Source organism: Echinops telfairi, unplaced genomic scaffold (genome assembly GCF_000313985.2).
Source record: "Echinops telfairi isolate 266 unplaced genomic scaffold, ASM31398v2 ScPeMD7_28;HRSCAF=97, whole genome shotgun sequence".
Lineage (NCBI taxonomy): Eukaryota > Metazoa > Chordata > Mammalia > Afrosoricida > Tenrecidae > Echinops > Echinops telfairi.
In genome coordinates, this window is record NW_022103925.1 from 5,696,044 (window position 1) to 5,706,777 (window position 10,734).

At 60.1% G+C, this 10,734-nt stretch overlaps 1 protein-coding gene across 1 annotated transcript in view; it reads right to left on the reverse strand.

Moving 5' to 3' along the window:
* Nucleotides 1-10,734, reverse strand: part of WDR1 (WD repeat domain 1) — a 73,616-nt gene that overhangs the window by 8,032 nt on the left and 54,850 nt on the right. Inside the window, exons 7-13 of the mRNA XM_045289486.1 lie at nt 7,786-7,964; nt 6,890-7,070; nt 2,045-2,122; nt 1,623-1,703; nt 1,282-1,515; nt 359-446; nt 2-95 (exon numbers count right to left, since the gene is read on the reverse strand). Coding sequence (XP_045145421.1) covers nt 2-95; nt 359-446; nt 1,282-1,515; nt 1,623-1,703; nt 2,045-2,122; nt 6,890-7,070; nt 7,786-7,964 — 935 coding nt within the window. The remainder of the gene's footprint in view (nt 1; nt 96-358; nt 447-1,281; nt 1,516-1,622; nt 1,704-2,044; nt 2,123-6,889; nt 7,071-7,785; nt 7,965-10,734) is intronic.

Here is a 10,734-nt window from a genome sequence, read left to right on the forward strand (position 1 = left end):
CTGGCCCGCCTCGTCCACAGCCATCCTGGACACTTGGTTTGTGTGGCCTTTCCCTGCGAAGGAGTCATTCTCCCCCGTCTCGGAATCCCAGTAATGTGGGGAGGCGGTTAAGGAAAAGCCCGAGTCCTGGGCAGCTGCAGAAGAGCGGGCATGGGGACGGGCAGCGGGCAGGCTCCTCAGGGCCAGCGCAGGCCCAGGACTCGGGTGCAGACCTTCCTCGAGGGCCTGAGCCTGTGGGCAACGCCCTGCTGTTGTGCGCTGCCCCTCTGAGGACCGCAGCAGAGGGCTTCCACTGCAGCTCAACAGGCTGCCAGGGGCAAGGCATCCCGGGCTCTCAGGGGGCGGCAACAAAGGATATTGATGTGCCCATCGTGGCTCCCCGAGTAGATGTATGACTTGCCGGAGTTCCTGTGAACCGTCAGGCACTGGATGGACTTACTGTGACCCTGTGGGGGACAGGCAGGCGGGTGAGCCAAGGACCACGGGGTGACTACTTCCCACACACACTCAGCCTCTGGGGAAAGAGGAGAGAGCTGCCCCAGCCCCACACATGGTCACTGACTCAGGAAGAACGGTGACCCACCGCCAGAGGACCAGAAACTGGTCAAGTGACAAAACCCGAACTGTCCCCTCCCCACCCTGGGCTCAGACCTGCACAGTGGTGAGGCTGTGGTAGCAATGAGACCCCATTCAACAGCCCCTTCCCTCCTAATCCCCGGCATACAGGAGGGGTGGGGGCCCTGGTGCTGGTCAGCCACCCACGTGTCCAGCCTCCACACAACAATAAGCCTGGCCATGCCCGTCCCTGATGACCTTAACCCTCCTTCTCAAGCCTCACAGGGGAGTGAATGACCAGCCACAGGCCAACAGCCAGACCTGAGGTGGGACCCAGCTGGGGAAGGAATCACACAGCCCCAGATGGGGGCATCCTGCGTGGCTGGGGTGGGCCCAGAACCCACCGACTAGCAAACACAGGAGATGGCCGATGGAGACAGGGCAACAGGAGTGCCAGCCACAGGGGCACCTTGATCCCCAAAAGCCGGGAGAGCAGAAAGGGCTCTGCTCTGAGCCTTTGGCCAGCTCCACAAACAAAACCAGACCCACTGGTAGAGTCAGCCCCCAGGACGGAGAACCACTCCAGAGGGGGCCAAGGAGCAGACTGCCACCGTCCTCTACAATGGGACAAGGGGGTGAAACCGCCAGCTTCTTCACTAGCTGGGCAGAAGGAGCAGATGGGCACTGCAGGGCTGCAGAGCAACCTAGTCTAGTGAGGAGCCTCACCTTGATGATGCGCAGGGGTTTGCTGGGGTTGTTCTTGTCCAGGTAGTTGATGTAGCCCGAGAGCGAGACGCTGAGCAGGTGGTCCCCTTGCCACAAGCAGCCCAGCTGCTGGTCCAGGACATTGGTGCCCATGGTGAACGTGTTGACGATGGAATTCGCACTGACGTCCCAGATCTTGGACGTCTTGTCCCCGGAGGCAGAGAGCAGGTGAGAGCTGTCAGGACTCCAGCTAATCTGGTCACAAGAACGGCATGGCCCCCATGGCGAGGGGTGAAGCAGAGGCTCAGGGCAGGCAAGTGACACCCTCCCCCAAGTTCCCCACTGCGGACAGCCAGACTCACAGCGTAAATGCCCCCATCATGGGCCTTGTCCCCTCCCAGGGCGCACACCTTCTCCCCCGTCTTCCCGTCGTAGATGTAGATCTTGGAGGAGACAGAGACACGTGGGTTAGCCGAGTATGCGCGTGCATCAGTGCCCAGCATGGGAAGACTGTGGGGACACTTCCGTATCCACTGTCTCCATCAGGAGGTGAGCCGGCCTGGGCTCGTGAAATCAATGTGGGACAAGGAGCACTACTTCAGGGAGAGTCCAGCTGCTCCAGGGAAGGGGACCTCAGGAAGATGCCTGGCCCAGGGCCAGCCCTGGATTCCTGCCCTGCGGGAGTGGGGGTTCTCAGCTCTGTTCCTCATCCAGGATAGTCAGCTGTCAAGTCAGTCCCCACACCGCCCCTGCTGCCCCTGCCTGGGTCAGAGGACTGCCTTACCTGGCCGTCAGCGCTGGCTGTGGCAAACCTGTTCCCATCGGGGGAGAACCTCACACAGTTGACAAAGCGGCCATGGTCCTGCAGGAAAAGGGCAGTTACCAAGCTGGACAACAGGTCCTGCCTGGACATTGAGGTCCTGGAACGCCCACTGCAAACAAGAAGCCAGCTCCACTCACGAGCTCTCCCAGGGGACACCATTCAGCTTCTGGGAAACGACGACGCGACCACAGACTGTTCCTGTGGCCAGCCCCCACTTTGGGGACATTCCTGGATGTGCACCATCAGCCCAGTTTCACCTTGGCTAAAGGACCCCACTGTCCCGAGCCCCACAAGGACCAGGGTTCTGCTACTCTGCGAATGGAAAGTGCACTCAATGCACACGGTCCCTGGACAGACCAAGACAGCGGTAGCAGCTGAGCTGCTGCGGCAGGAAGCGCCCTAGCCACCATGCAGCGGAGGGTCTGGCAGCTCAGAGAGACGAGCCCGAGGCTGGGAGACCTGTGTCTCGGGTCCACAGCAAACCCGGAGTCGGAAACAAGGGAGCTGACTCCACTGAGCAACCTTCCTTTTCCTGAGGACCCGGGCCGGAAGGCAGGACACTGACGGGAGCAGGTGCTGAGCTCTGAGCGTCTGCCCCTAAGAAGCAGAGGGAGGGATCTCACCACCAGTGAGGGTCTCTCTGGTGCAGTGGACTCCTCTCTGCACTCCTTACCACCAAGTCAGGGGTTCAAACTCAAGAGGGGCTCCACCGTCCAGGACGAAGCAGTCCTACTGTCCCCCAGAACTGACAGTGAACTTGGTTTTGGAGGAGAGAAGGGCAGCAGAGCACCTCATTTTGACCCCCGAGGTCCCTGGACAGACAACGAGCCACCTGACCCAGGAGCCAGAGCGGTGGCCTGCCCGGCCCACAGAGCAAGAAAAGCGAGTGGTTTGGAGCAGCGGGCTGCCTTGTGGAGGTGGGTGCCTCTGGGCACTTCATTGGGGGGGTCAGCGCTTGGCTTGCTGGCCCAAGGAGCTGGAGCTGAGTGACTTTAGGCTGAGCCTTATGGGGGTGAGGCATGCTCTTAGCTCAGGGGTTCTCAACCTTCCGAATGCTGCGACCCTTGCATACCGTTCCTCATGGTGTGGTGACCCCCAACCATAACATTATTTTCATTGCTACTTCATAACTGTAATTTTGCTCCTGTTATGAATCAGGCGACCCCTGTAGAAGGGTTGTTCGACAACCCCCCCCAAGGGGTCATGACACACAGGTTGAGAACCACTGCCTTAGCTAGCGGCAGCCCTAAAAAAGCTAGGTAACAACGTATTAACAGGGCAGAGAACGGTCCTGACTGAACAACTGTGTGCTAAGTGTTTCTTGCCTGAATCGTCACCTGTGAACTTGCCCGGTAAACCCCACGTGTTAAGTATTATCTGGGAGGACTGTGTGGCCACCACCATGAGTTCTTGACCCTGTCCAGAGTAAGCGAACTGTGGGATTATACCTGGGGTCAGAACAGGCAGTAAGGCTGGAGGGAGCCCCAGGAGGTTGGGTGTGGCCCCTAGGACTTTCTCTGACACAGCAGAGGCCAAAGAGCAGCCGAAGAATGTGGAAATAGTGGTCGCCCCACCAAGCCACCACAGAACCAGACACATGCTGTTCTCTATGAAGAGGACACAAAGACACTTCCTTCCAGACAGGGACGCGGACCCACAACCCCAGTGTCCATTTCTGTCCCTCAGCTTCCCCCACAGGTGTGGACAGGTCAGAATGGTTGACAATGGTCTGCATAGGTGCCCACTCCACACACCTGTCTGATGGTGGTGGGAAGGCGGTGAAGTTCACTGGTGGAAGCACAGGGTCATACCGGGTCACTGGCTAATCTCAGCATTCCTTGCCCTTCCCTGTCACCACCTTGTCTGGTATGGAGGGCCTGTGGTGCTCACAGTGTGGCCACCGAAGGTGGGGCAGTGGGTCTCTGTGTGGAGCCAGAGGAAGAGGACACCAGGAATGGGAGGTGGAAGCTGCAGGAGGATGGGGACCCACTGGAGGGGGCTCAGTCTGTTCAGCTGTTAAATGACACCCCCACGGACAATATTTAGAGGGTGACATCCGGTCACCCAAGCTGCCCCAGAGCCAGACTGTGAGTGTGTGGGTGCTTTGTGTACTACTCACTCTGCTGAGCACCACTAGTAAGGGGGCAGCAGCACAGAAGCCTGAGACACCAGCCCCCTAGCCCATCTCCCTTGTAACCCTCAGGAGGACCTGTCTCCCAGACCCCCCACCCTGAGAGAGGAAAACCGTCAGGCCTTCAAAGCCACAGCTGGAATGACAGGGAGCCTGGTGGCACGGTGGTTAAGGCGCTGGCCTCTTCATCAGAGATGGTGGCGCAGACGTCCTCTGGGCAGTTCTCTGTCCTACAGGGCCCCAGGGGCGGAATGGACTGCATGGCAGTGGGGCTGGGGACCTGACAAACGTCCACTTCTCTCAGCTGACCAGACCACTGCTTGCTGCTTCTGCTCCACACAGGCTGCTCTATCTCCCAGGCCTGTCCTGGTCCTGTTCTCTGGCCCTGTCCCCAAAGGCCCACGGTCACAGCAGGGATCACAAACTCAGCCGGCCTCCGGTTTAGAGGACGATTCAGTGAAAGTGGGGTACGTGTAAGGGGGGTTGTGTGCCTAGGGGCGAGTGTGGGGTGCATGCATGGGCTCAATGTGTCTCTGTTGAAACATGCAGTCGTCTAAGGCCACACCGAGAACCATCCCCCCTTCCCACAGCTCCAGCTCCCCTGGTCCCTTTAGAAGGGAGCAGACGTCAGCCTGCTGCACACCCGTCACAGATGTGAGGACGGCTGCGGCGAAGAAAGCAGCATGCCTGCACCCAGACTGCAACCTGCAAGCTGGCTGCTGGCACCTGGCTGGTGCCCTGTGTACTGCCCCCACCCCTCCCCCAAAATCCCAGGGGGAATGCTGATGGGGGGACACCACAGTCCAGCATCGGGCTTCTGTGTGGATCACTCTTCTCCACATTCCTGCCGCTCAAGCATGACTGGCAGGAGGTCTGCCTTGAAACAGCCCCAGGAAAGAAGCGGCAGGGAACTGCTTGGAACAGAAGGAAAGCTAAAAGTAGCCTCTCAGGGGGAGGGGGGAGGGGACATGGGGACACATCTCCTGGTGGGTACGGGGGGAGTGGGTGGGGAATTGGACCTCCCCTTCCCAGGGCCACGTGGCTAGGACTCCCCCACCACAGTCCTCCTGGACAGCTGGCCTCAGCTGCTGAACGGTGCTCACTGCCCTGGGCTGGGGAAGCCATCCCAGGCAGCCTGAGCTAGTATTGACCGTTTCAGTGAGCGCCCGGGAAGCCCACCTCTGGCACCTCCTCCCAGGCCCACGCAAATGAACCCACTCCGTCCCCAGCCTCGGCAGACCCCAGGGACTGGCTTCCAGCCTGAAATGGCCTCTGTCCACCTGGGCTACAAGGAGGCTGAGTGGCCTTGGCTGGGGCAGCGGTTATGTTCTTGGCATAGAGCAAAGGACTGGCCGTCTGACACTGCCCAGAGGTCTCCGGAATAAAGGCCTGGTGATCTTTTCTGGAAGGACACGGCACGGACACCCTATGAGCAATGCTGCCCGAGCCCCCAGGAGTCTCTGTTCTGCGCTCAAACGCAGGATCCTTCACTCTCAGTAGCTTCCCTGCAAACGTGGGGGACCCCCACTGACAGATCTGTCTGGGGGTGCAGGGAGGAGCCAGGAGGACAGGCCCACAGCCATCCTCAGGGTGACCTCCTGATTGAGGGCAGACAGGACTCGCTGGGACAAGACCAGGGCTCCTGTCAGGCTCAGGGAACACGCAGGGAATGGAATCATCTGCTTTCAGCCACGTCTGGGGCCAGGACACCAATGAAAGAAAAACTAACTGGGCGCTGTATTACCTTGCCCACGCTGCACTCAGCCCACAGGAAGACGGCCTCTGACAACAGCCGCCCCAGCTGTGCGAGCACCTGCATCCCAGCAGACTGGGTGGCCCTGGGTTGGAGCTCCAAGATCATCCCAAGGTGCTCAGAAGAAAGGCCTTGCGACCCCCCTCTGTCCTGAAAGCCCAAGGGTGGTGGTAGGCAAGTGGTGCCTGGACGTCCGTGAGGGAGAAGGACCTCCAGGCTGTGTACGTCACCCCCAGGAGGGCCAGGCCCTGGCTCCATCTCCACAGACCCTGCCCAGAGTGAAGCTGAAGAAATGGCGCCAGACAAGGGTGGGAGGGGGGAGGGGGACAGCATGGACACGGGCAGTAGGCCTCCATGGCAAATGGCAGCTCCTTCTGCCGCAGAAACCCTGGTCAGCCACGTACACCCTCCTGCCTGGACCAGGACCTGAGTTTCTAACTCGGCGACTCACCCTGCACACCATAGTCCCTTCCAGGTGAGAACAGGGGCCTGAGGCCCAGCCTTCACCTGCTGAGCCCCACAGTGGCTGGGTGGGTCCCCTGGAGGCCGTCTCTGGGCTGAAGCAAGGCCTGCCCCCAGAGGATGGGCCGCTTTCAGTCCCTGCTGGCTGCACTGAGTCACTCCGATGGGCACCAGCCTCACTGAGCCCTGCAGGAACCCTCTCCCAAGGCCACTCAGTCCACCCAACATGTCCTAGCCTGCTCAGAAGCTGTCTCTAGCACTACCTGATGGGGACCAGGGCCACTGATGCCTGAGCCAGAGGTGCACTGCTGTCTGGCCATGGGCACTGGGCCATCCAGGGAACCCCTCTCCTTCCAGATGCCGCCTTGGCTGTGCAGAGCTAGCTGGGGGCGGGGCCTGCTCTGTGTGATGTGTCCCGGATGCAAGCCAGCCAGTCCCCCTGCCCAGAGCCCAGACTCACTCCAATGGTGAACTTGAACTTGAACGGTGGCCCCTCGAAGAATGCAGCGCAGTTGTCGTCGCTGCCCGTGGCCAGGCGGTACGGCCGACTCTGCTTGATGTCCACGCTGTTGATGACCTTGTTGTGCCCTGTGATCTCACCAACTGACGAACCGCTGTCCCACAGGAAGACGGCACCAAACCTTCACCCAGCAGGAGAGGGGAGAGCGTCACCCACCCCTGCACAGCATGGTGCACGGGAAGGCCAGCCCTAAGAGAGAACTCAGGATGCACAAGGGCGGGGTCTGCCAAGACTAGCCAGGGCACGGGGTGACCCAGGGCAGGCTGGTGCCCTGCTGCACTGCCAGGTGCTGGCAGCCAGCTTGCAGGTTGCAGGTTGCGTGGGGGTGGGGGAGGGGGAAGCTTTCCATCTCCATTGCTTCCATGCAAGGCAACAAGGAAGGAGATGCAGGCACCCTCAGCTGGAGCCCCGGGGCAATGTGCCGGGGAGCTGTGCCCATGGGTTTTCTGGCCTGGGTGCTTACGAGGGGAACACAGGTCTTTCTTCCTCAGCGCAGGGTGACCCACCCTGCTTTTGGTCAGCAGCCCACTACAAATCATGACAGCCACCAAGGCTCCTTGACTGAAGCCGGCCTCGAAGGTATCCTTCGACTGCCCACAAGGAGGCTGCCCCCAGCCCTCCCGCTAATCAGTGTACACCTGAAATGCCCCCCATGAGGGTGGGTGGGGTAGGGTGGCCAGCTCCTGTGAGGCATTCTGCAGACTGCTACAAGGGAGGACAGGGCAGCCGGCCCGTCAGGTGTTCAGCACCCCCACGCAACGCCCAGAGCAGCTCTGAGGAGCTGAGCATCCCGCCCCGGCCTGTTCCCCTGCTGTGGGCACTCAGGGGCTACTCACTTCTCCCTGCCCTCCCCGACCACAGCGACCCGCTTGCTGTCCTCGGTCCAGGCAATGTCCTTGATCTTCCCGGCAAAGGGCTGGTATTCATACTTCAGCAGGTGCTCCTTCTGCGTGGTGTCCCAGATCCGCAGCTTCCCCGACACGTCTGCGCACACACGGGGCAGAGGCACGTCAGCCTGGCCGTGCAGGCCAGGGCAAGCTCAAGTGCCTGCACCTGGGAAGCCAGGTGGGGACAACCCCTCTGCCGGTCCATTACGGACCCCTACACCCCCCTGGGGACGGCAACACACGCAACGGCTAACCAAAAGCCTGGTGCATCCCCCCAGCTCACAGTGCCACGGGGGAGAGCCTGTCTGTTGCCTGCTTCCCGCAGGTCATGGAGCCGTGGAAAGCCCCAGGAACAGTTCTGCTCTGCACTTAAGCCGGCCGGCCAGCCAGAGCCTGGAGGGGGTCCAGGGGCGCATGGGCCTCAGACAACTCCCACCCCAACACTTCAAACCTGGACCTCCCAGAAGTCAGCGCTCCCCATGACACATGATCCTGACGGAAGCCCGCCCAGGGTTGTCTTAGGATCCCAGCAAAGGGGGTGCTGGAGGGTGAGAGCAGTGTGCTGGGGGTGGGACCTCGTCCCCTGCCACATCATCATGAGTGCCCCGCTACCCCACATCCAGCTCGGCCGGCAGCCGGGTGGTAGGAATAGGCAGTCCGTGTACTTAACGGCATGGAGCTCTCAGCTTGGCAGAGGGCGTCTGACGGGTGCATGCAGCCAGCCAGCCAGCAGGGCTGGGGCACAGGAAAAGGGGCAAGGCTCTTGCCCTCAGTGCATCCAGCACCTGACCCCATGTGGGCAGCGCTACCAAGGGGTCCCAGAGCTTCTGCTCCATTCTGGGAGGGACCTGGAAAGGGCTGGCTTCAGCCCAGCGAGTGAGGTCAGCCAACAGTGCGGCTGCAAGGGAGCAGCCAAAGGGCAGGGAGTCATGTCCACACTGGGCCCCACTGGCCAACCCGTCTTCCTCCCATCTCAGAGCCGTCACGTACTTGCTCGCTCTCTCTCACATACACAGTCTGCAGACTCACTCCCAAAGAACTCACACTTACTCTCCCCTCCTCAGTCCTGAGGTCCACTCCCAAGCACACGCTCACACATCCCGACACTCCCCTGCAAACACAGGTGCACGCACACACACAGGTACCGGTGACCCTTCACCATGCCCAGCGCTCCCCACTGCTGGACCACGGCAGGCAGCGTGCCGGGCCTCGCCCCGTCGCCAGCACCAGGCTGATGGTGTCTTGCTGAGGCTGGTCCTGTGCAGCAGTTTCTGCAACACCACCATCTGCTCTGCATGGGCTCCCAAGGCCAAGGGTCTCTGGGGACCCCAGGAGGGAGGGCTTGCAGGGCAGGGAACACAGGGCCGAGGGGTGGAGGCCCTAGCTGACATTCTTGGAGCACCTGGCTCTGGGTTCAACAGCCTACAAAGGCACAGGGCAGACTACACACGCACTGAGCTGAGAACCAAGGAGTTCATATGCCACGGGGCTGAAATGAACCACGCCTGATCAGCGCAAGCCTGCCTGGGGCGGAGTGCCTAGGACGTGCTGTCCCGGCTGGCCAGTCCTCAATCCCACACCCAAGGCTCCTCCTGGGCAGACAGAAACGAAGGCCAGGAAGACCAGTCATTCCACTGAGACCGGGCAGCCAATAAAGCTGGACCCAGGCCATCTCCAGAGGCCCTGAGACCCTTCTTCGCCGGCAGGGAGTGAATGTCCAGCACACAAAGCAGCTGCAGCTCCCACCTCACACCAAGGTGGCTGGCAACTGGCTCCGCCCCTCCCAGCTGGGCAGGTCTAACAATTCTCTGCCGCTCTTCTCCAGGTGTTCCTGCGGGAAGAGTGGGGGGTGGGGGGTGTCCATGCCAGCCTCCCCCTGGTGCTGAAGACAGCCTGTGCACACACGGGCAAGGCTACCAATCAATACCCACTGAGTAAGGGAGCGATGGAACACATGGATGGATGGAAAATGAGTAAGTGGGCAAATAGATGGACACACAGAGACGATGGTGAATAGATGAATGGAGATAAACAGAGACAAAAATGAGTACATGGAAGGATAAGTGGGGGATGAATGTATAGATGAACGTAAAGAGAGGAAAAATACATGAGCAGATGGAAGGGAAGTAGGTGGATAGATGGAAGAATGACGGAGAGGTGAACTGAGTTGATGGGTGATGGGAGAGTGGGTAGACGGACAGGCAGAAAATGAATGACTAAATGAACAGACGGAAAGGTAAGTGGGGTGGATGGGTAGGTTGATGAGAGGAAGGAGTAACGGATTACTGGATGGATGGGAGATGGGGGGTAAGACCCTCTAAGTCCTGGTCCCCGACTTCTCATCTGTACAAGGTAAGGCCCCGCCGGCCCTATAGGCAGCTGGGGTGGCATGACAAGGTGGCCACCAGGCAGAGCTCCTCCCTCCTCTGACTCGGCCCCCACAGCTGGGTGGGGTACAGTCTACTCACACAGACGTGAGCTCTGCGGGCAGACGAGCGCTAGGTACTAGAAAGAAGTGTGAGGAAAGCTGACACAAAACAAAGCTATGATTCTCGTTCGCAAACCCACACACACGCCCGTGCTGGCAACCCAGTGTGGACTCTAAACACCCCACCAACCACCAGCAAGTTGATTCCTAACACAGTGCCCCTGCAGGACACAGAACTACCCCCCCAACAGGGTTTCCACCAGTGCAGATCTTTATGGGAGCAGACCATAGGATGTCTCCTTTAGAGGGGCTGGTGTATTTGAACTGCTGCCCTGCTGAGTAGCAGTTGAACAGACACCTCTGTACTAATAGGCTCCTCTGGCACACACAGCCACCTTGCAGAAGAGCAGCATTGCTGCTGACCTTGAGGTTGAGTGCAGCATATTAGAAATAGGGGGGCTTTCTGATGC